This window comes from Aotus nancymaae, unplaced genomic scaffold (genome assembly GCF_030222135.1).
Source record: "Aotus nancymaae isolate 86718 unplaced genomic scaffold, 86718_ANA_hifiasm-v0.15.2.pri h1tg000028l, whole genome shotgun sequence".
NCBI classification, from domain to species: domain Eukaryota; kingdom Metazoa; phylum Chordata; class Mammalia; order Primates; family Aotidae; genus Aotus; species Aotus nancymaae.
The window spans coordinates 12,634,606-12,657,166 of NW_026988441.1; the positions used below are offsets into that span (position 1 = coordinate 12,634,606).

At 59.7% G+C, this 22,561-nt stretch overlaps 2 protein-coding genes across 11 annotated transcripts in view; one reads left to right on the top strand and one right to left on the bottom strand.

Moving 5' to 3' along the window:
* Positions 1-6,053: 6,053 nt before the first annotated feature.
* ARHGEF1 (Rho guanine nucleotide exchange factor 1) overlaps positions 6,054-22,561 on the bottom strand; it is a 38,281-nt gene continuing 21,773 nt past the window's right edge. For 4 of the 10 annotated variants that reach the window (XM_064381238.1, XM_064381236.1, XM_064381241.1 and 1 more), the window contains 6 exons: positions 22,443-22,529; positions 21,938-22,077; positions 21,740-21,826; positions 21,179-21,342; positions 20,994-21,094; positions 20,670-20,757 (listed from right to left, as the gene is read on the bottom strand). In XM_064381238.1, coding sequence (XP_064237308.1) covers positions 21,011-21,094; positions 21,179-21,342; positions 21,740-21,826; positions 21,938-22,077; positions 22,443-22,529 — 562 coding nt within the window. In that variant the 3' untranslated portion in view covers positions 20,670-20,757; positions 20,994-21,010. Of the gene's footprint in view, positions 6,142-20,403; positions 20,758-20,993; positions 21,095-21,178; positions 21,343-21,739; positions 21,827-21,937; positions 22,078-22,442; positions 22,530-22,561 lie in introns of those variants that run through there. The other 6 variants (XM_021670398.2, XM_012461497.3, XM_064381244.1 and 3 more) reach the window with 4 other exon arrangements.
* Positions 14,801-20,009, top strand: ERFL (ETS repressor factor like). The gene is made up of 5 exons (XM_012461345.2): positions 14,801-14,916; positions 17,711-17,945; positions 18,399-18,594; positions 18,693-18,810; positions 19,273-20,009. The coding sequence occupies exons 1-5, from the start codon at positions 14,850-14,852 to the stop codon at positions 19,719-19,721; spliced, it is 1,065 nt and encodes a 354-aa protein (XP_012316768.1). The 5' UTR covers positions 14,801-14,849; the 3' UTR covers positions 19,722-20,009.

A 22,561-nucleotide genomic window follows, 5' to 3' on the forward strand; every position in this document is an offset into this window, starting at 1 on the left:
GAGGAAGAGGAGGAAGAGGAGGAAGAGGAGGCGGCGCAGAAGGCAGGGCCGCTCCACGCCCCCAGCCGGCCCGGCGGTCCCCGGCGCGCGCCCGGCCGCAGCTCCGGCCCCAGCTTTCCGCGTCTCGGCTCTTTGCGCGTCTGTCTCGCTGTCTCTCTCCCTCTCTGCACCTTCCCGTCTCTGCTTGTCCCCCCGTCTCTCTCTCCTTGGCTGTCTCTCCGTCTCTGAGTCTCTCGCGTCCCGGCGTCTTGGAGACTCCCTCTCCGCGTTCTCTGGGTCTCTGCCTCTCCGGGGCTCCGGGCATCCCCCCACCCCGCCCCTCGCTCCGGTGCCCCCTCCCCAGGACGCCGCGGGGGCCATGGCTGCGGAATCCGAACTTTAAACACTTCTCCCCGGACCGGAGCGGACGCGCAAAGCCCAGAAAGTGAGTGAGCGCCGCGGGCCAGCGCACGGGCGGGGAGGGGAGAGGGAGGGGAGGGGGCGGGGATTCCAGCCCGAGGCGGGGGCGGGCGCGGGCGCGGGCGCGGGCGCGGTGGTGGTCCCGGGAGACCTGCGGAGCGGGGCCCTCCGAGCCCAAGGAGGTGCTGGCGAAGGGGGTCTTCCGCCCCGGCAGTGGCGGGGCGGGTGGCGCCCAACTTTGGGAAGGTGGGAGGCGGGTAGCGCTGGGGGTGCGGCCTCGGGACAGAGGTGCGAGATTTGGGGGCAGGGAGGGAGAGCAAGCGAGAGCCTCGGAGACGGGGTTTGCGAGAGACTGGACTGAAAATTTTGTAACGGGGGTTGGTGGCCGACCTGTAGATAGGTTTGAATGTTTGGGACTGAGGAGTCTGGATATTGGGGCTAGATTCTGAGTGGGGTTTAGGGGTCAGGGCTGAGGGGTTGAATATTTGGGACCTAGGGGCTTAGAGCCAAGAAACTGGATACTTGGGGCGGAAGATCTAGGTATCTGAGGTTGGGAGCTGACTGGGGCTGGGAGTCAGGACTGGAGATGTGGCAATCTGGGACCGGAGTCACCTAGGAGTTTGGACTTGGGGCGGGGAGGCAGAAATCTGGATTTGGAGTTCAAGGCTGAGGGTCTGCTAATTTGGATCTGGATATCTGGGGTCTGGATGTTTGGATTGAGGGGGGTCACAAGGTCTGTGGGAAAGACATTTGGGCCAATTCTGGGGTCTGCACACTTTGGGGCAGGGAGTACAGGCCTGGCCCTGACCTTTGTGGGGCCGGGAGCCCTCTGGGACCCCCTTTCTGTCTGTCATTCCACCACTGTGGCAGGGCCCTGCTGGGCCACTTCTGCTCTGTCTCCCCTGGCTGGGTCTCTTCTCGCTGTCTCTCTGTCTCTGTCTCTCACAGCATCTCTGTGTCCACCTCTAACTCTCTCAGGATCTGTCTGTCTCTGTCTCTCGAAGCGTCTTTCTCTTCCTCTTTGGGTCCAACTCTTAGACTCTCTCTCTCCAAATCTCTGTGCTTATCTCTCCCTGTGTGTTTCTCTCTCTCTCTCTTTGCCTCTCTCTGTCTCTTACTATCTCTCCATCTCTGTCTCTCCCAGCATCTCTGTCTCTGTCTCCCCCAGCATCTCTGTCTCTGTCTCCCCCTCGCTGGTTTCCGCTCAGATTAAGCCGGGGACCTAATTCCAGGCCCAGGATCGAATTTTCTGGCAACAAAGGGAAATAGCGAATCGATCGGTCGCTCCGGAGATTAAGAGACAAGCGGCGCGCGGATCTATCACGGCTAAACGGCCCCCCCGCCCGCTCCCCCCGCCCGGCTGGCCCGCCGAGGCCCAGACGCGCTCCGCATCGCCAAGCAGCCTCAGAAGCCCTGGCTGCCCGGCAGGCCGGGCCTCGCCCAGCCCAGAGCTAACTGTGTGCCCCGCGGAGGGCCAGAGCCATGGGAGGGACCCAAGAGCCAGAACTGGCTCCCCAGGGAGGGGAGCGAGAGAAACCCCCGAGGGGGCAGACCATTTGGCAGAATCACATTGCACGCACCTGTGGCCCCAGGTAACTAACCTTTCACTCACACCTATCAACACACCTGTCACATCTGTGTTCCCCCTTCAGCTCCCCACATCTGGACTTCCAGGTACCATCTATCTCCTTATACCTGCCTGCACGCACCACCTGTCTTCCATACCTGTTCCCTTCTATTGCCCTGGAGGTAACACCTATTTCCTCTTGCCTGCCCCTCCAGGTAACACTTGTCCCCCGCAAACTTGCCCTTAAGATGTCTGATCTCTCGGAGGACATATGTCCCCTCTTACCTGCCCCTCCAGGTAACACTGTTCTCTAAAATCTGCCCTTCCCACTGGAATGCCTGCCATTGATCTCATTTCATGCCACACTGGCCTCTTCCTACCTGTATATAAACCATCCCACCTGTCCCCTAAAGCTCTAAACTCACCTGTTTTTCATACATTCGTATTGCTTCGCCTCTTCCTCCTCTCAGGCAGTACTGATTCACTGCACCTGCTCACACTCACACTTCTTCCTTTGCACACAAGCACTCACACCTGCAACCGACTGACCTGTGTCTTCAGGTAAGACCTGCCCCCGCCAGTCCCCAGCCTCTGGGCCTTCCCCCATCCTTCTCGGTGACACTGCTGCACCTCCTCATCCACCCCACACCTGCCCTTCCAGAAGAGCTGGCCACACACGGGTCACCTAAGAGCACGCCTGCCGCCCACGCCCCTCTCTTCCTGTACCTGATTCCCTCCCTGACTTCCAGCAGTTCCCTATATCTGTCTTTCCTACTTGTTATTTTGGGTTACTCATCGCAGACAACAGAAGCACCTTCCCCATCTGTGTCCTAACCCCAAGCACCACCTGATCACCAGGCCACACGCTGGTACCCTCCTCAGAGACTTCCCTGCCATCACGCCTTCCTCCAAGCCCTTGTCCCCGAGCTTCCCTGTCTCACCTGCCCACTGCCTGATCACCTGTGTCTCACTCCTTCTCTCGATGTTTCTGCCTCTCTTGGACTCTCCCTCTCTCTCACTCTACACAACACCACTTTACATATACACACGTTTGGGTCAGGGAATCTGTCCTTGGCCACAGGTATCTGCCTCACCTGCACACCTGTTTTCCCACACCTGCCCCTCCGGTACTGCCGATCCATTTCTCTTCTTTCCCCACACACCTAATTCCCCGTGCTTCCCTCTCTGATTTTTGCTACACAAGGTGACACCAGTGCCCCCATACACCTGCCATTCCTCACTTGCTTATCCCGGCAATCCTCTGCCCCGGAAACACATTCAGTCATTTCTTCAGCAAACAGGTACCGAGGCTTCCACACCCCACACACCTACCCCCTTCATCTCTCTTTGCTTCACATCTCTTCAACTGGGTCTAGGGGAGACCTGGACACGGCCCTGTCCCACAGACATGCACCTGGTTCCTCACACTCCAGCCACCTCTCTCCTTTTACTCCCCCTAGACATCCATGTGACCAGAGTCCCTTCGCACCTTCTGCAAGCATCGGGAATGCACGGTACCCCTCCCACTGCCTCATTCACCTTGGCTACCTGTCCCTGCAGCCTGTCACCACCACACCTTCCGATCTCTCACACCTGTCCCCAGCCTGCGTCTCTCCAGAAACTCTGGTCCCCTTTCCTAGCATGTGTCTTTGATGAGCTCTCTCCTGGGTAAGCACCTTCCTCCGTGTGCATGATAACAACTGTAGCAAGTGTTAGACACACATGGCACCTGTTCCCAGCTACCCCACACCTTCTCCCTGCACCGCACAGCCTCTTGCAAGTCCGAGGTTCTGTGACTTCAGTGAGTATCAGAAACACCTGGTCCAGGTATCACTTTCTGAGTAGCAGCTGCTTGTAACACGTGCCCCACCTGTTCCACCACAAACACCTGCCCTCCCCATATATACTGATGGCGAGGGTGAGGGTGAGGGTGATGGCGGCGGCAGCTCCTGATTACTAAGTCCACCATCTGTTTCTGTGACAGTAAGTTCTTCACACCCATTGTCTCATTTATCCTTATAGGACCCTCATGAGGCAGGTACTTGCCTCTTGTCCCCATTTTACAGAGAAGGAAACTGAATCCAGAGAGCTGCTTGGAGGTCCAAGAAGATGTTAAGAGATTTGAGTCAAATCAAGGCTGTCTGACTTCAGAGACTACCCTCCTAGCCATCCAGGTGTCCTTGCCTCCCACATCTGCCCCTCAGGTGACCTCCTGTCTACAGATCATCTGTTTACCTAGTGACTTTGGTGACACTTGCTTCTCCATTACCTCCCAACCCCATCTCCCCTGCACTCCAGCCTCACTTTCTCACCCTCCATTGACTCCTGGGGCCAAGGCTGTCATCCCACATGCTCACCCCACCTCCCCCTCCACAAGCTGTGTAGGGCCAGCACAGCCCCCTCCCAGCACATGCCCTCCCAGCACACCCCTGCCTCCCCAGACACACCCCCAGCACAACCCCCTCCCAGCACACCCCTGCCTCCCCAGACACACCCCCAGCACAACCCCTCCCAGCACACCCCTGCCTCCCCTGAGACACCCCCAGCACAGCCCCTCCCAGCACACCCCTGCCTCCCCAGACACACCCCCAGCACAGCCCCTCCCAGCACACTCCTGCCTCCCCAGACACACCCCCAGCACAACCCCCCCAGCACACCCCTGCCTCCCCTGAGACACCCCCAGCACAGCCCCTCCCAGCATACCCCTGCCTCCCCGACACAACCCTGCCTCCCCGACAAACCCCCAGCACAGCCCCTCCCAGCACACCCCTGCCTCCCCAGACACACCCCCAGCACAGCCCCTCCCAGCACACCCCTGCCTCCCCAGACACACCCCCAGCACAACCCCTCCCAGCACACCCCTGCCTCCCCAGACACACCCCCAGCACAACCCCTCCCAGCACACCCCTGCCTCCCCAGACACACCCCCAGCACAGCCCCTCCCAGCACACTCCTGCCTCCCCAGACACACCCCCAGTACAACCCGTCCCAGCACACCCCTGCCTCCCCAGACACAACCCCAGCACAGCCCCTCCCAGCACACCCCTGCCTCCCCGACACACCCCTGCCTCCCCTGACACACGCCCAGCACAGCCCCTCCCAGCACACTCCTGCCTCCCCTGACACACCCCCGGCACAGCCCCTCCCAGCACACTCCTGCCTCCCCAACACACCCCTGCCTCCCCTGACACACCCCCAGCACAGCCCCTCCCAGCACACTCCTGCCTCCCCTGACACACCCCCGGCACAGCCCCTCCCAGCACACTCCTGCCTCCCCAACACACCCCTGCCTCCCCTGACACACCCCCAGCACAGCCCCTCCCAGCACACCCCTGCCTCCCCAGACACACCCCCAGCACAGCCCCTCCCAGCACACCCCTGCCTCCCCAACACACCCCTGCCTCCCCTGAGACACCCCCAGCACAGCCCCTCCCAGCACACCCCTGCCTCCCCGACACACCCCTGCCTCCCGACACACCCCCAGCCCAGCCCCTCCCAGCACACCCCTGCCTCCCCGACACACCCCCAGTACAACCCCTCCCAGCACACCCCTGCCTCCCCGACACACCCCTGCCTCCCCTGACACACCCCCAGCACAGCCCTGCCTCCCAAACCCCTCTCCATGCATGCTGGCCTTTCCTTTCTGCCTACCCTCATTTCCTGTCCTTTCTCCGTTTCCACCTTTGCCACCACCTGCCCATATCTCCTTGCCCCTGTCCATCTCTGCCTGTCTGATTCTGAGTCTCTGTCTCTGTATCTGTCTCTCTTTGCTTCTGGCCTCTCCACCCCTCTGTCCCACCCTGTCTTTTTGTCTTCACCTGTCTCCCAGTCTCTCTTTGTTCTCTGTGTTTCTCTGATTGTCTTTGTCTGCGCCTCTCCATACAGAGTCTTTACAGCTCTCTGACTCTCTCAATTTCTCCACATCCTGGACTCTGTGTCTGTCTCATCTTTGTCTCTTCCCTCCTTTTCTGTCTCCGGCCCTTGCTCTGTCCTCTGACAGTACAAATATTGGGGGGCTTCAAGTCATACTGACCTGCATTCAAGTCCAGGCTCACCTCACCACTGTGGGAGTTTGGCCAAGTTACTTTTCCTGTCAGAGCCTCAGTTTCCACATCTGTGAAATGGGCATCCATCATGGCAGTTCCTACCTCACAGGTGGTGGTGAGGATAGGGTGCTGAGGGAAGCAAAAGGCCTGGGTCAGATGGGGTGTCCCCCCAGCCCCCTCCTGCCTCTTCCCTAGGCTGCCCCTCACCCTCCCTTCACCTGGCTATCAGTGGGAGTGAGTGCGTGCAGCCGGGGAGAATGGAGGGAGAGGAGGGCAGAGGCATCCCCTCCAGCCCAGGCCTGGGCATGGGACCCGGTGTGGGGCTGGGGACAGGGATCGATCCGCCTCGGCGGCAGTGCGCGGGCCAGGATTGCATCTTGTCACAATAATTTATTGCTCTCATCCCGTCTGATCGATGGCGCTGAATTAGCACCGCGCCTGATGCCCCTGGAGCCCTAAGCACCCCCACCCAGCCCGGCTGGACCCTGGCCCTAGTGGGATCCCCAGAGGCCGGCACCCAGCTCCAGGCCCAGCCCACCCAGGCCCCGCCCCTCACTCCAGCCCTCAGGCCGGCCCCAAGCCTCCGGTCCACAGTTCTCTGCCATCCTGGGTCTTTGGCCCCATTTGTCTGTTCCTCCTTTTCTCTGACCCTGGGTCACCCACTTCTCCCCACTTCCGCATGCTCCGATGTCTCCTGCCCCACCAGCTCTCTGCTCCATCCCTGTCTCCCCAGCCCTCTGACCCTGTCTCTTTGCCCTCCACATCTCTGTCCCTTGATCTGCTTTCTGCCCCTTTGATCTGCTATTTCGGTCTCTCTGATTCCTGCCGAGTGCAGTTTAATGTGGATTCCACTTCAGCATCATTTCCTCAGTACACTCTTAGTGCCAAGACCCATGCTCTGTGGGGTCGCTCTGCGGGGACACCCGAGCCCTGGCTGTTGGTGGCTACCGTCTATAAGGGCTCTCTCTGGGTCTCTGGGCTCCCTGAGTAGCTGGTGCTGGTGTGCACCACACCCCACTTCAGCTCTCTGCTCCCACCCCTCCAGTATCACCAAGTAACAGTCATTTCCCTACTGTCTGTCACTCTGATAGAGGGGTGGGGCCAAAGGTCTAGCCTAGGAAGTGGGGCCTGGTGTGGAGTGAGGCTGGGGACGGCTGTAGAATTAAGGCAAGAGTAGGGAAGAGGCAGGAATTGGGGATGGGGCCCGAAGGAGGTAGATAGGGAGCAGGATGGAGTTGGGGTTTAGGTGGAGCGGGGCCTGGCAGAGGTAAGGAGGAGGAGGGGTAGGGTGGCCAGGGGACACCGACCCCTTAGAACTGAAGAAGGGCGAGTTGGGGCAGAGGATGAGAAATCCACACGTTAGATGTGCCCGCCGCCGCCGGGCCCACACCTGAGCCTTCCGCTCCCACCTCCAGGGCCACGCTCCCCAGCATTCCTCTCCTGCCTCCGCCCTAATCCCTCAATTTTCCGCATCTCTGCCCCCTCCTCTCCTTCCTCTGGCGAGGCCCTCCCTCGCTCTCCTGTGACCTCAAGCTTTCTAATCTACTTTGTCTCGGCCTCTCTGGTTCGCTCCTTCTGCCGCGTTTCCCCACCTCGGATCTCCCCCTGCCCGTCTCTCTGTCTCTGTGTCTCTTCTCTGCGTGTGCATGTGGCTCCCAGGCTCGCTTCCTCTTGTTTCTACGGGACTGTCCCTGTACTTTGTGTGTCTCTTTCCGTCTCTGGGCCTCCCCCTCTAGGGTTCCCACCTATCCCCCTCCACCTCTCTCCTTGTCTTGCTCCCTCTTCCTCTCCGTTCTCCATGCCACTCTCCACCCCCGAGGTCTCTCTCCCTCCCTGCATGTCTCCCCACTTCTGTGCCCTCCACCCAAGTCTCCAGCTCCTCCATCTCTCTGGGTCTCTGAGGGGAGGGGGAGTCCACTGGCAGGGTCCGGGAGCAGCCTGAGCTCCCTCTGCCTCGCGCGCGCGGTAGCGCCTCCGCCCTCCCTCTCCCCTCCCCCAGAGCTGTTTGGTAGGCGGGGTGCGTGGCACTGCGGCTCCCACCTCCCTGGGGACGCTCCCTCGCCACCCCGGAACTGATACTGTTTGGAGTGCTGTCCGCAGCCCCAGGGACATTGTGCAGAGACACACTGAGGGAGAGAGACAGAGAGGGAGAGACAGAGGGAGGAGGGTGCGGGTCTCCAACCCTGCCTGCACCCACACGCCTCTCTGTCTCTGGTCTGGAGCCTCCCCACCTCTCAAGCAAGAGAGGGTCACAGACACAGACATACCTTCCCCAGCCTGGGGAGCCAGTGCCCTGTCTGTCTGCCATTCTGTCCCTCTGTGCATCCTGTGCAGTGCAGTCGAGGCAGAAGACCGTGTGTGTGTGTGTGTGTGTGTGTATGCACATGTGTGACTGTGTGGCTTGTGTCACAGCATATGTAAATGTGACCTGTGTAGACATGCGTGCTCCTGGGCACAGGTGGCTAAGTCTGGGAGCTGAGTGAGCCGCATGTGTCATGTCTGTGAGCATGTCATGTCTGTGTGACGTGTGTGGTGCTCAGCTGTGTCTGGTGTGACTGTCCAAAGTTCTAGAGTTGTGCCGTGTCTGGGGTTCTCTCATGGTGTGGCTGTGCAGGGAGGGCCCCCAGGACCTGGGACAGCTCTGAGGGGCAAGATGAGGAGGCTCAGTGCCAGAGAAACAGGGTGGAAGGACCGAGCCTGTGCAACCCAAGAGGACCCCCAGCAGCTGGGCTGGTGAGTGTGGGTGTGAGGGATGCAGCTGAGGAAGAGCCCCCGAAATCTGTGTGTCAGAGACCAGCTGTGTGTTTGTGTGGTGCTGTGTTGGTGTTAAGGGGTTACGGTTGTGTCTCTGAGCCTGTGGGCTTGTGTCTGAGTCTGGGTTCAGATATGGGTGTGTGTGTGTATGCATGTGTGCGCACATGTGGTAATTTGCATGGCTGAATGTACCAGCCTGAGTGTTGGTTCATAACACCTGAGCGAGTGGTACTGTGTGTCCAGCCCTAAAGAGCCCTGATGACTGATTGTGTATGTTTGATTGTGTATGTCTGTGTGGTTGCATGTTTATGTGTGGCTGTTGGATAGCACGTGTCTGCAACTTGTGTGAACTTGTGCCCAAGTCTGTGTGTGAGGCTGTGGTTCTGTGATGCTGTGTGAACACCAAATTGTGTGTGGTGTCACTGTGTGTGCTTCTGTGTGTTTTCTGTGGGTCTGTGTGTTAGGGGTGACTGGTTTTGTGTGTGTCCATGGGTGATTACACTGTGTGGTATTGAGAGAAGTAGTAAGCTGTGAGTGGTTGTGTGAGTGTGGTATGTAGCATGTGGGTGATGTGTGTGGTGTGTCGTATGGTGTCTGAGTGTGGTATATGTGTTGTGTTTGTGGCATGTGGTGTGATGTGTGTGTATGCAGTGTGTCTTGTGTATGTGGTGTGATGTATGGTGTGTATGTGGTATGTGTATGTGCAGGGTGTGTGGTGTGCATGTGGCGTATGGTGAGTAGTGTATGGGGCGTGTATAATGTGTGTGGTGGGTATTGTGTGTGTAACGGGTAGTGTATGTGGTGTGTGTGTGGTGTGGTGGATATGCAGTGTGTGTATATCTGATGGGTAGTGTATGTAGTGTGTGTGGTGTGACGGATAGTGATGTGGTGTGTGTGGTGTGTATGCAGTGTATGGTATGTGTGTGGTGTATGTATGGTGTGTGCGTGGTGTGTATGTGGTATGTGTGTGGTGTATGTGTGGTGTTTATGTGGTGTGTGTAATGGGTAGGGTATGTGGAATGTGTGTGATGTGTATATGTGGTGTATACTGTGTATGTAGTGTGTGTGGTGTGAGGGGTAGTGATGTGTATATGAGTGTATATGCAGTGGTGTGTGTGTGATGTGTGTGGTGCGTGTGTGGTATGTGTGGGGTGTTTGATGTGTGTGGGGTGCGTGTGTGATGTGTGTATGTGGTGTATACTGTGTATGTAGTATGTGTGATTAGTTGTGTGTGTGGTGTGTTTGTGGAGGGGTGTATATATTGTGTGTATGTGGTATGTGTGGTGCATATGTGGTGTATATGTGTGGGGTGTGTGTAGACCCCAGGCACAAAGGCACCCCTAACCAGGGTCAGGCCAGAGCATTTGGTTGATGTGGGCAGCATGGGAATAGGGGTGGCATCCAGGATGAGGGGGGCACATCCATGCAGGAAACCCCACATCACCCCTGAATCCCTCCTCTCCAGGACAGGCACAGGGTCTTCTGTCGAGGGCCAGCCCCTGAGCCTGCTCTGTGTACCCATGGACGCCTAATCTGGACGGACAGGTGTGTGAGCACACACACTGTGTGACTGCAGGGAGCCAGCTTTGTGCACCCAGATGGGACAGGGTGTCGGGGGCTCATTTGTACGGCGACAGATGGGTGGGCTGGCAGCAGGCCCTTGGCTGGGGATGTGCGTGGTGTGTGTGTGCCTACTGGTGGGTGTCACTGTGGGTCTCTACTGTGTGCACAGATGTGTCCTACATGGGCGTGTGACATAAGGAGGGATATGTCCCCAGATTGTGCCTGAATGTGTGGCCATGGGTAGGTGCAGTTGGGGTGTGTGTGTGTGTGTGTGTGTGTGTGTACATGCACATTGGGGCATGGTGTGTGCACGCGGGGGTGGCAGTGGGAGAAGGGTCTTGGGCCGCGTCTCTCTCCTCTTTAGACAGAGCCCCGGAGAAGATATGAAATTTAAAAAAAAAATCAATTTTCATTCCACTTGTGCAGATTGTGTTAAGGGGAGGTGGGGATGGGGGGGCCTGGGTGAGGGATGAAGGGGCTGGTGGGGGGGTGTGAGGCCCGAGGCGGCTCCCGAGGCGGCCGGTGCAGCTTAGAGATATCAAAACAACTGGTTAAACCCCAGCCCGGGGGGCCGGGGTGATGGGGGGTTAGGAGACAGAGGCAGAGAGAGATGACAGAGAGCCCAGAGATGGAGAGGTACAGAGACAGAGAGAGACGCCCAGAGACAGAGATGGGGGAAACAGAGACACTCAGAGATGGAGATAGAGAGAGAGGCAGGCTGAGATGAGCAGCAAAGACCCTCAGTGATAGAGACAGACAGAAAGAGACACCGACACCCGAAGGGGCTGAGAGAGACCGGGAGACCTGTGTCTTGAGAGACAGCCACAGAAGCAGGTCTGAGATAAGGGCACGTGTCACATACCCACACACAGGCACCCATGCAGACACCCATGCTCAGAAAGTCCACAGACGAGGGACAGGCAGGCAGATGGGGACAGGTGGCAGCCAGCAGGAGTGGCAGGGGCTTGGGTTGGGGTCACCTCTGAGTGCCCACCCCTACCCCGACTGGGCTTTGAGTGTGTCTGCGTGTACCTCTGCAGGGGCCGCTGTGTGTCCGTCATATGTTTGGGACCATGATCTTGGTGTGTGTGTGTGATTGTGACTGTGTCTGTGAATGGGTGTGTGTGTGGCCGTGTGCGTTGGCTGTCTGGGTTGGTGCTGGTGTGTGTACCTCTATGGCTCCATGCCTGACCAAGTGCACATGTATGCACTCAAGGGTTGGTGGTGCTTGTCTGTGGGACTGTGTGTCTTTCTGTGTGCTGCTGTCTGTGTGTCACTGTGTGCTCAGGGATCTCGGTTTCTGTATTTGATTGTGAGGCTTGGCGTGTGATTATGTGTCTGTGTAGCATGTCTAGAATTTGTGATTACGTGTCTTTGTTTCTGTGTGAGATTGAATTGGTGTGTGTCATGTATCTGTAAAATTGTGTGTTTCTGTGCATCTGTGACTTTTCTGATGTGTGTGATTGTGTGAGTGTTGGTGTGCAACTGGACTGACACATGCATCTGTGTGATGTGGGTTGTGTGTGGCAGTAGTGGTGTGTGTCACTGTTGGTGTGTGTCTGTGATGTGTTGTGTGGGACTTTACCAACATGCATCTGTGTGAAGTGGGTTGTGTATGGCAGCGGTGGTGTGTGTCGCTTTGTAGGCGTGTGTCTGTGATGTGTTGTGTGGGACGGTGGTGTGCGTGGGATGCTGGTGTGTACGTCTCTGCGATCGGTGCTGTGTGGGATGTGGTGGTGTGCGTGCCTGGGCTGGTGTGTGGGTCTGGGTGGTTGTGCTTCGCAGGGAGAGAAGGGAGGAGGGGGCCCTTGCCTGCCCAGTGCCTCTGCACACTGCTTTGCTCACATGCGCACACACATTCGGTGCCATGGCTGCGGGCGGTAGGGATGGGGGGCGAAGGGGGGGTGGAGGAAGCAAAATAAAATTAAAAATTAAAGCTTGCCTGGAGTCCCCATCCGCACCGCACCGGCCGGCGGGGAGGGGCGGGGGTTGCGGCTGCTCCCCCTCCACAGCCACTGGGGCTGGGGCTGTTTGTCCATCTGTCCGGCCATCCTGCCAGGTCCTGCTTGGCCCTGCAGCCCCAGGCCCCGCAGGCCGTGCTCCCTCCATCGGTCGATCAGCGATCAATGGGGCCAGGGGGGCGCCAGGGGCAGGGCGAGATCAAAGGGACCCCAAGAGATGGAAACAGAGACAGAGACAGGGAGATGGAAACATGGAGACAGAGACACAGAGACAGACCCAGAGACATGGAGACAGAGACACAGACAGGGAGACAGATGAGGAGACATAGATGGGGACACGGGGACAGGGCAGGGATGTGAGGAGGAGGCGGAGACAGAGACAGGGGTGTGGAGACCCTAGACATCAAAACAGAGCCATACAGAGACCCAGAGACGTGGGGACTCAGAGATGGGAGGGACAGGGCGGCAGAGGTGGTGGGTATGGGCCGGGGGTCCAAGTCCCTGTGGGGCCTGACACAGGACCAAGGGGCACAGAGACAGGGAGAAGTGGCGACAGAGACCACGAGATGGCAGAGACGCGAGTGAGACACGGCGGGGGGAGCGTGGGAGCAGGGCCCGGAGCGCCGATCCCACGGCTCCTCGTTATAACGTGTCCGGAGGAGGCGGCGGGGAGTTGAAAGCGTAGGGAAGAGAAATCAAAACCAACACGGAAATGAGAGGGGCCAATAGGGGGTGGGGGTGGGGGGAGGAAGGAGGGGGACCCTGAGAGGCAGAGAGAGCGGGAGGTGGGAGAGTGATGGGTGGGGGAGAGGTGTGGAGGAGCGGGGCTGCTGGAGAAACGCGGGACGGGACAGGGTGGGGGCAGAGACGGGAGAGAGGGAGGGAGAGACAGAGATGGTACAAGGGGAGGGAGAGACAGGTGGTGGAAAGGGAGGGAGAGATAGAGACAGAGATAGTGGAAAGGGAGGGGGAGACGGATCGCAGAGATGGGGAGAAAGTCCTAGGGAGACAGAGATGGACACACTGGAAAAAGGGAGAGAGACAGAAAAGAGGTGGGGGTGGAAGATGGAGAAACACAGAAGAGACTGAGTGGTGGAGGGAGAGATGGAGAGAGGGGGAGAGGGCAGTGAGGCGGGGAGAGAGAACCCCTAGGTGGAGGAGAGAGACAGAAATGGAAGCGAGATGGTGGGGGGAGACAGGGAAGGGAGAAGAGACCAAGTGAAGGGGAGAGAGAGAGAGATGGAGAGGGAGAGATATCGAGAGACAGGGGGCAGATGGAGAAAGAAGGGGAGATAGGTGTGGGAACAGAGGGAGCCTGGGACTGGGGAGGCTCCAGGAGGCAGATGGGAGGTGGGGGGCATCTGGGGCTGGGGCCTCTGTGGGGGGACCTGGTGAGTCTGAGGCAACTTGGGGTATCTGAAAAGTCTTGTCCAGTGTCCAGGGGGTAGGTGGGGCTGACAGGGGAACACAGTGCAGCCTCCCGGGGTCTGAGGGGTGTCTCAGGGGGAGCATGGGAGCAGTGAGGAGTATCGGGGTGTCAGAGGAGTGGGTTGAGGGCATCTGGGGGGTCTCCAGGAAGAAGGTGCTCCAGAGGTGGGGTCTGAGGGTGGCAGTGAGGTGCTGAAGTGCCTGATGGGAGGGGTCTCGGGAGCGCAAGGGCAGTGTGTGTCTGCAGCAGGGTGTAAGAGGGAGCGGATTCCGTGGGTGTGGGTGTGGAGGGGAGGCGCCGTCTGAGGGGAAAGGTTCGGGGAGGCTGGAATGAGGAGGGGATGGAGTATCTTAGGGGCGTAAGGTATCTAGAGAGAGGGAGTGTCTGAGGGAGAGGGCCTGACAAGGGAGGCAGATGCGAAGGGAAGGGGTGTCTGAGGAGGGAGGCAGATCCGAGTGGCAGGGGTCTTCAGGGCGAGCAGCAGGTCTGGGGTCTGTGGAGGCCTCCTGCAGGGCACTGGGGGCTGCCTTGTGGGGTAGGAGACTGGAGGAGGGGGTGCCAGGCCTGCCCCCTCCAGCCCGTCAGAGGCTGCGGCGGGTTGGGGCTGCGCCTGGGCTGGAAGAGCCTGTCTGGGGGTCGTCTGGGCAGGGCGGGCATGGGGGCAAGTTTCGGAGCAAGATAAATCTGGGGCAGATAGAGAAAGACAAAGGGAGACCCAGAGACGCAGGGACCAACCGTCCCGGGAGGTCAGGCGGGAGACCGGGATGGGGGACGGCAGCAGAGACGGTGCGGGGCGCAGGCAGGCGAGAGCCAGCGAGTGTGAGAGCGTGAGCGAGTGGCGGGGAGTGGGGAGGGAGGCTGGGAGCGGCGTGGTTAGTGATGGGGGCATCGAGTGAGGAAGAGGCTGCGGGAGGAGAGGCTGGGAGGGAAGGAACGGGGCCAGCCGGGGACACAGCGGAGCCTGCGGGAGGGAGCGGGCAGGAGGGCCTGTGGGGGAGGGTGGAGGGCTGGGGTGGGGACCTGGGAGAGGGGAGGCCCCGGGCAGCATCCTGCTGGCTGACCTGTGTCTGTCTCTCCTGCCCGCCCCGTCCCCGTGTGTCCCTCCCGGCCTCTGCAGGGCCGGCTCTGCCATGGACTGTAGCTGCGTCTCCGACCTTCTCTTCGCCCCGCCCGCCCTGCCGGCTCTCTGGACCCCCGGTAACTGGCCCGGACCTCCCCGACCCCTTCCCCCAGCCCTCAGGCCTCCCCAGTGAGCCGCACCCTGCTTCTCTCTGTGTCTCCACATGTCTCACTCTAGTCTGTGAGTCCTCCTCTCTTGATCTTGGTCAGAGTCTCCCAAATCAAACCCCTTCCTGAGAAACTTGGCTAAAAACTTCGAAGCCAGATTCCCCTGCCACCTGCCTGCTGAGACATGCGGGTCTTCTGGAGGGTGGGCGAGGTGCAGAGGTGACTGAGGGGCATCCCTGCCACACATGTCTCAGCCTGCTCCCACGCAGGATCTGCGGGGACAGTAAGCAGGGACTGGGCTGGAGGGGCACTAGGCCAGGCATGGATGGACAGATGGACAGACGGCACTGCCCCGTCAGAGGGACGTGCAGGCATAACCTGGCCAGCCGGAGCCCTGGGAGAGAGGACACCTTGCTCAGAGTGGAGGGTTGGAGCTTGGGGGTGGACAGTGAGGCTGGCTTGGATATGCATTCGAGCTCAAGTAAGACCACGCCGGTGTGCAGCAGGAGGGGTGTGTGTGTGAGAGAGACTATGTGCTTGGTTATTTGGGGTCTCATTTCAGTGTGTCCCTGTGTCACACTTCAGTGTTTCTAGAAGGGATCACACTGGGAAAATGTGTCTGCGCAGCCTGTCTTTGTGTGAGCTTGTGTATTTGCTTGTACCTGCGCATCTGAGGCTACCTGAGTGTCTCTGGGCTGGGCGTGTCTGCATTTTGGGATGGGGGTGTCTGCCAGCTCATGGACCCTGTCTCTGCCGGAGTGGGGTGAGGAGCCTTTGCCTGTTTCTCGCAGTCGGTCTCATGGTGCGTGGCGATCCCAGTGGATGTCTTGGTGCATTTGGGGTTGTGTGGGGGATGCGTCCCTGGGCTTCTGTGTTGGGGGCTGTGTCCGGTTTTCAGCGCAGGGTCCGTGTGTGCATGAGTGAATTCTGGGGGTTTGTCACGTGTGTGTCTGCCTACTGAGTTTGGGGGTCCTCTCTCTAGCTGTGCCTGTGCCTCACAGGTATGACACATTGAGGGTGTGCATTGGAGGACAGGTGGTGTATCCGTGTCCCGTTGTCACCTTGGGGTCCTGCGGGTGTGTCTGTGATACAGCTGCCTCCCCAGTAGTACGTGTTCTGGGTGTGGAATGGGTCAGAGCTGGAGTCTGGATCCAGCCCTCTCACTCGGGGTGAGAAAGACCCAAAAAGGAATTGAGATAAAAATTCTCCCTCAAGGAGGAAACTGCCTGGAGCTCCCTAGCTTTCAGGCCGGGAGGCATGAGCACCCACTTTTATATACATGGCAGCCTGGGCAGGACCCTTCACCCCCTTGCCTCCCACGTTCTAAGCCAGAGAGGGCAAGGACCTGCCCGTAATCACACAGCAAGTGGACACAGCGATGCTGGTGGTCTCCCCTGCCCCGGCCCACACCACCCTCACTTCCTGCACTGCCGCCAGCTTTTTATGGACTCACTCTGCCTTCTGTTTTCATGCCTGGGTTTGGGGTCTCTGAGGAGTGGGTAGGGAGCAGAGGAGGGAGCATAGGAGTGAGTACAGAAGTTGGACCCATGGCCTGCGGCCTTCTGCATGGGGGGGTGAGATTTCAGGGTGTCCAGTTCCTGAGGGTATGTGGACAGTGGTGTACCCCACTCTGTATGCGAGACGTCATGCCGAGTGAGCTGTGGGTGTCAGGGCTGACACGTGGGTGCCTCCGTGTGTGGGTTTGGGAAGTTGCTCTGCTGACACGCTGTCGCCCTGTGTGTGACTGCTGGGCTGTGTCTGGGGACATGGGCATCTTGTGCTGTGTTCACTGCTTCCATTGTACAGTGTTCTTTGGGGCTTTGTGGTCCTGTGTGTGTCGCGCAGTTGTTATTAGGTCCCAGTCCTGAGATGTGTAATTGTGTGCTGTGACGGGTGTGCACCCTGGGGTTGTTGAGATGATGTGACCTTGAGTCTTGGGCAGCCCGTGTCTGCCATGCCAGCCTTGGCGGCCCCCAGCACATGTGGCACTCTGCTGTGCCTGTGACCCAGTGTGGCTGTGTGTTGTGTGAACTGATGTCTGTGACATGTCTTCCATGGGCATCGGTGAGTATGTGCGTGTGTACACACACCCTGTTCTGGATTGCTCTTGGATGGACACGGGCATGGATATGGGGTGGGAGGGACACAGGGACAGGAAAGGTACAAAAACACGGGCAGGTGCAGACATGCACACAGCCCCAGCCTGGATATGCCAGGGTGTGTCAGTGGGGGGCTCTGGGGAATGCCAAAACGTGGAGCAGGGGATAGGGAATGGGGAACAGATAGAGCAGGAGCTGGGGGCACTGTAGGGTGCAGGAGAGACCGGAGACCTTCCGGGGCTGGCTGGGGGCAGCGGGAGGACTAATGCTGTGGAGGGAGCACCCCTTCCAGTCCTCCCCACTGTCAGGGGAGCAGGAAGCCTGTCCCTCCCAACTCCACCCCCCGACGCTGAGCCTGGGGGAGCTGTGCCAAGGTAGGGACCAGACTGGTACCAACCCAGGGTCCCTGGATGACTGGTACCAACCCAGGGTCCCTGGATGACTGGTTCCAACCCAGGGTCCCTGGATGACTGGGTTCTAGCCCCTATTGGATGATTTGGGGACCAGACACCAGGGGAGGAGGTTTGGAGAGTGGAAACCAGGTCCCCAAAGATGCCTGAGGCTGGAGGAGAACCAGATGCCTCCCAGGTTACTGAGTCCAGCAGGACCCAGAGCCCTGGACTTGGCATCCTAACCCCAGGCCACTCCGTGCCTCTCATCCCCAGGGTTTGCCTTCCCGGATTGGGCCTATAAGCCGGAGTCGTCCCCTGGCTCGAGGCAGATCCAGCTGTGGCACTTTATCCTGGAGCTGCTGCAGAAGGAGGAGTACCAGGGCGTCATTGCCTGGCAGGGGGACTATGGAGAATTCGTCATCAAGGACCCCGACGAGGTGGCCCGGCTGTGGGGCATTCGCAAATGCAAGCCCCACATGAATTACGACAAGCTGAGCCGGGCCCTGCGGTGAGGACAGGCTGGGGGCTAGATACCACCTTACCCCCCTCCCCCTACTGCCCCTCTGGTGCCCCCTCTGCCCCTCTGGTGCCCCCTCTGCATCCTGGGGCAGTTTCCTGCTGGATCCCACCAAGGCACAGGGCTGTGCATGAGTAACCACCATAGCTACTCATGAGTGGGAGGGAGGTGAAAGGAAGGACCCCTAAACCTGGGCTTGTGAGTGGAAGGGATGTGGGAGGAAGAATCCCTAAACCTGAGCTTTGGAGTCTCGCAGGGCAGGGTCTCCACTCCTGCCTCATCCCTTCCTTGCCCTGTGAGAAGGTTAAGGGACTTCTGTGAGCCTCAGTTTCCCCAAGTTCTAGTGCTCTGTGCACCATACCTGGGACTGCATGCATTAAGAAACCCAGACCCTGCCCCAGGGCTCCCCCTGGGCCTCCCCAGCACCACCCGCTCTCCCCACAGTTACTACTATAACAAGCGGATTCTACACAAGACCAAAGGGAAGAGGTTCACCTACAAGTTCAACTTTAGCAAAGTCGTGCTTGTCAATTATCCGCTGCTGGACGTGGCGGCAGCTGCTGCCGGCTCCCCACTCTTGCTGACCCCCAGTCCCTTTGCGGGGGCCCCAGGGCCAGATGCTCCTCCCCTCACCCCTGAGGTGAGTCTGGGTACTGGGGTCCTGGAACCAAGGCACTTGGTGCCCACTCCGGGGAAGGGACCGTCTGAGCAGGGCCGCTTCTCCCGCTCCCTCTCTAGACCCTGCAGACCCTGTTCTCTGCCCCACGCCTGGGAGAGCCAGGGGCCCGGACACCCCTGTTCACCTCCGAGACGGATAAACCGCGTTTGGACAGCCCTTTCCCGTTCCTGGGCTCTGGTAAGAGCCTGGAGGTTCTGGGGTGCTCGGGGCACGGTGGGAGAAGCTGCAGGCTTAAGGGAAAAGGATAAGAAAGGATGAGAGAAGGAATGGGGAAAGGGGCCAGGGCTAGGCTGTAGGATGCATGTGTGTGTGTGTGTGTGTGTGTGTGTGTGTGTGTGTGTGTGTGTGTGTGTGTGTGTGTGTGTGTGTGTGTGTGTGTGTAAAAGCCAGAAAAGGATGTGAGGTGAGGGAGGGGAAGTAAGGGGGGGAACAAGGGCGTTCAGGGGTGCCTAAGGAATGGGAAGACAAGGCGGGGACTGGGAGGAGATGGAGTTGGGGGAAGCCGTGAGGGGGTGAGACGCTGTGTGGGAGGGATTCGGGGAGATGGGGTGGGATATGGCAGGGAGGTGGCCCCCTTTAATGGTTCCCAGGCAGGCAGACCCTCCCGCAGCCTGACAGACATACCCCTGTGCCCCTCAGGTGCCACCGGCTATTCCAAGCCCCCTGGCCTGCTGGGTCCTTATGGCCGCGCCTTCCCTGAGTACCCCTGGAACTTTAACCCGTACCTTACGGGCCCCTTCCCCAAGCTGCCTCCCTCTCTCTACCCCCCACATTTCTATCCCAACCCTCTGGCCAGTTCCCTGGGCCACCTGCCCTCAGCAGGGGCAGGGGGAGGCCCCACAGCCATGCCCCTGCTGGCCTCGACAGGGGAGAGCCTGGGCCCTGAGCGCCCCTCAGGCCTGGCAGCGGCCCCCCGCTTGGCACTGCCAGGGGCTGGGGGTCCAGAGGCTGCCCTTGGTGGGAAGGAGGACAGCGACTCGGAGCTGGAGATCACCGACGTCAGCGGCTGCAGCTCTGACAGTGAGGGCGATGAGGGCCTCCCAGTGCCCCCCAAGGCAAAGGCGGGCAAAGGGGGGACCGGCAGCTGAGCTGGCAGGGGGCTATGGATTCCACTGAGGCAGGGACCAGGGCGGCTGACTGTCTGCCCTTGATGCCCGGCCCCAGCATAGGGGTCTCACTTCCCCTCCACAGAGAGAAGGAATGTGATGGCCTCTAGCCTCCTCCCCAGGCTCCAGTTTGAGGGGGGTCCCCGCCTGGCCCCACTTCTAAAGTGCAATATGGCGCCCAGCCTGCCCTGCCCACCCACCCCTGTGCTGTACCCCGCGTGTTTGTGTGGCTGTGTCTCCAACCCCCTGTGCTGGCCCTAGTCCTGACAACACCCCCACCCCCGCCTAGGCCCCCCTGGGGACAGGGAGCTCAGAGCAATAACCCCGCCCCCAGCCCCCACCCAGGAGGGGCCCCCTCCCCACCAGCTCCCCACGATCCCAACAGTCCCCTCCAGAGAGTTTACTACAGAAATAAAGTACAGAGAGAGAGACTTGGGGTGCTCAGTGCTGAGCGTGAGGGGTCAGGGTGGGAGCTGGAGGGCGGTGTCAGGGAGATGCCTCATACCCAGTGTGTGCATGGAGTGCCTGGGGAGTAACTGTTCAAAGAAATGAATAACAACTGGTGGGAAGCGCACAGGCACAGACCCAGGAAGTCGACGCCAGACAGTCACGGAGAGTTCCAAACGCCATGCTAGGCCCCCTCCCGCCCTCACACACATAGATCTCTTCTTAGATAATATATATTAAAAAATAAACCTCCAATTCAGGGTATAAAAACAGAGCAAAGGCACTTGGGGGTGGGGGGTGGGGGTGGAGGGTGTCCTCCACAGGCAATACTGAGATGGCCCGGGTCACCGTGGTGCCCCCTGGAATGAAGCCCTGAGTCCCCCAAGCAGAGGGCAGGAGGGAGAGATGGCCAAGGCCCATGCGGGGCTAGTAACCCCAGCTGGGCCCCTCCCAGGCATGGCCTGAAGCTCCCTCTCCTCAGGCCCTCGGGGTGTGAGATGCTGCCGCAGCTGTGTGGGTAGGGGTGGTCCCTCATGTCCTCTCCCCAATTCCTTTCCTTCTTGAAAAAGGCCTGGGGGGTGTAGGAGAAGAGGGGAGACAGGGGAGAGAGAAACAGGGAGAGCAGAGAGAGAAAGGGAGGTGGGGAGAGGCAGGCGGGCACAGAGGAGCAGAGATTATCAGAAACAGAGACACAGATGAGAGACATGAGAAGACAAAGAGAAAGATGGACAGAAGGGGCTGTAAGGATGTGAGCTCTGGAGGGGCCTCCTTCCAGGACAGTGCCCCGGCCCCCAGGTCCCCTCTCACCTTCCTGGGCAGGGACCTCAAGTGCAGCCAGGCTGGGTGACAGAGTTCCCCCCAAGCTGAGACAGGAGGGGTCGCAGGCGGCAAAATTCCTCCTCCAACTCCTGTTGGGGTAGGGGTCATGGATGAGGGGGGCTCCCCCTCCTTCCCCAGCCCACTCAGGGCACCCCTGGCTGGCCCTGCCCTACCTCCAGCTGCTTCATGGTCTCCTCCAAGCTGAGCAGGTTCTCCTGGATTTCCTGGGTCCGTGCTGGGCTCAGGGGGCCGCCCCCTGGGACCCCATGCCCATCTGGAGGAGGCCCCGCCCCGCTGTCTTCCTCCACAGGAAACAGAAGCTGCTTCAGGGACAGCACTGGCCAGGGGCAAGGGGACAGAGTTAGGAGACAGGGGCAGGACTGGGAGCTGGGATGGGGAATGCCGAAGGGGTTGTGTAGGGGCTGGAGGTGAGGGTGGGTGCCAGGCAAGCCTGAGCAGATGAGGTTAGGGTGGTGAAGAAGGCTGGGTTTAGGGTTGGGACAGGGCAGGAAGGTATGTGTTCAGGGAGAGGCTGAATACAGAGGCAAGGAAGGGATGGCGGCTGCAGAAGAGGGGCTTGGGCACCCAGGACAGCGGTACAGCCTGGGTGGGTTGGGAGCATTTGTTTTCTGCAGTTGGGTGTAAGGAAATTTTTGACAGGGAGAGCCTTGTTCTAGTTGGAACAGGGGCACTGTTTGGACTGGTGGCCACCTGGAGGGGCAGGGCTAGACTACCTTTCCGAAGGGCTGTGGCAGCGAGCTGGCCCTCGGGGCCTGGTCTGCAGAAGGGCAGGAGGTCGCTGAGGATTCTCTCTGTCCGGGCTGGGTTGGGGAACAGGGAGGGAGCTCAGATCCTGCCGGGCCTCCTGTGGATGCCTCTCTCCACCGGGGAGCCCCAACCCAGCCCTTCCCGCAGAGTCCCTCTGGTCTCACCATCAGCCTGAGACGTCTCTCGGCCACCATTGCCGTTCTCAGAGCTGCTGAGGAGGGGTTCTCGGGTGCTGAGGGGAGGAAGTGCTGGGTGACCCCACACCCCTGGCCCCGGGGGGCTGCAGGGGCAGGGAGACAGAGAGCTGGAGGTGGGGAGGCAGGGAGGTCCGGAGACAGAGACAGAAGTCAAGGCTGGGAGACAGGGAGACAGAGAGGCGCAGACAACAGAAGACACAGAGGCCTGGAGACAGGAGACAGACGGGGCAGTGGTGGGGTCGGCACACACACACCGTACACACACTCACGCGTGCAGATACACATACACACCATACATGCACGCAGTCATATGCTCGCATACAAGCACACATGCACACACATGAGCATGCTCACACACATGCACACGCACACGGAGATGGCTGGGGCTTGCATTCTGGAGTTGTATAGGGAAGCCAGCCCTGCCTTCCAGCCCCCTCCCTGAACCTCCAGCTCCCTCCATGGCCCTACTCACCTGCTAGGGCTGGGCCGGGGCTTAGGGCGAGAGGCAGGGGCAGGGACTTTCAGGGATCCAGCGGTTTCGGTGATGAGGGCACACCAGCTTGGGAGAGAGGCCAAACCCCTAGGCAGTCA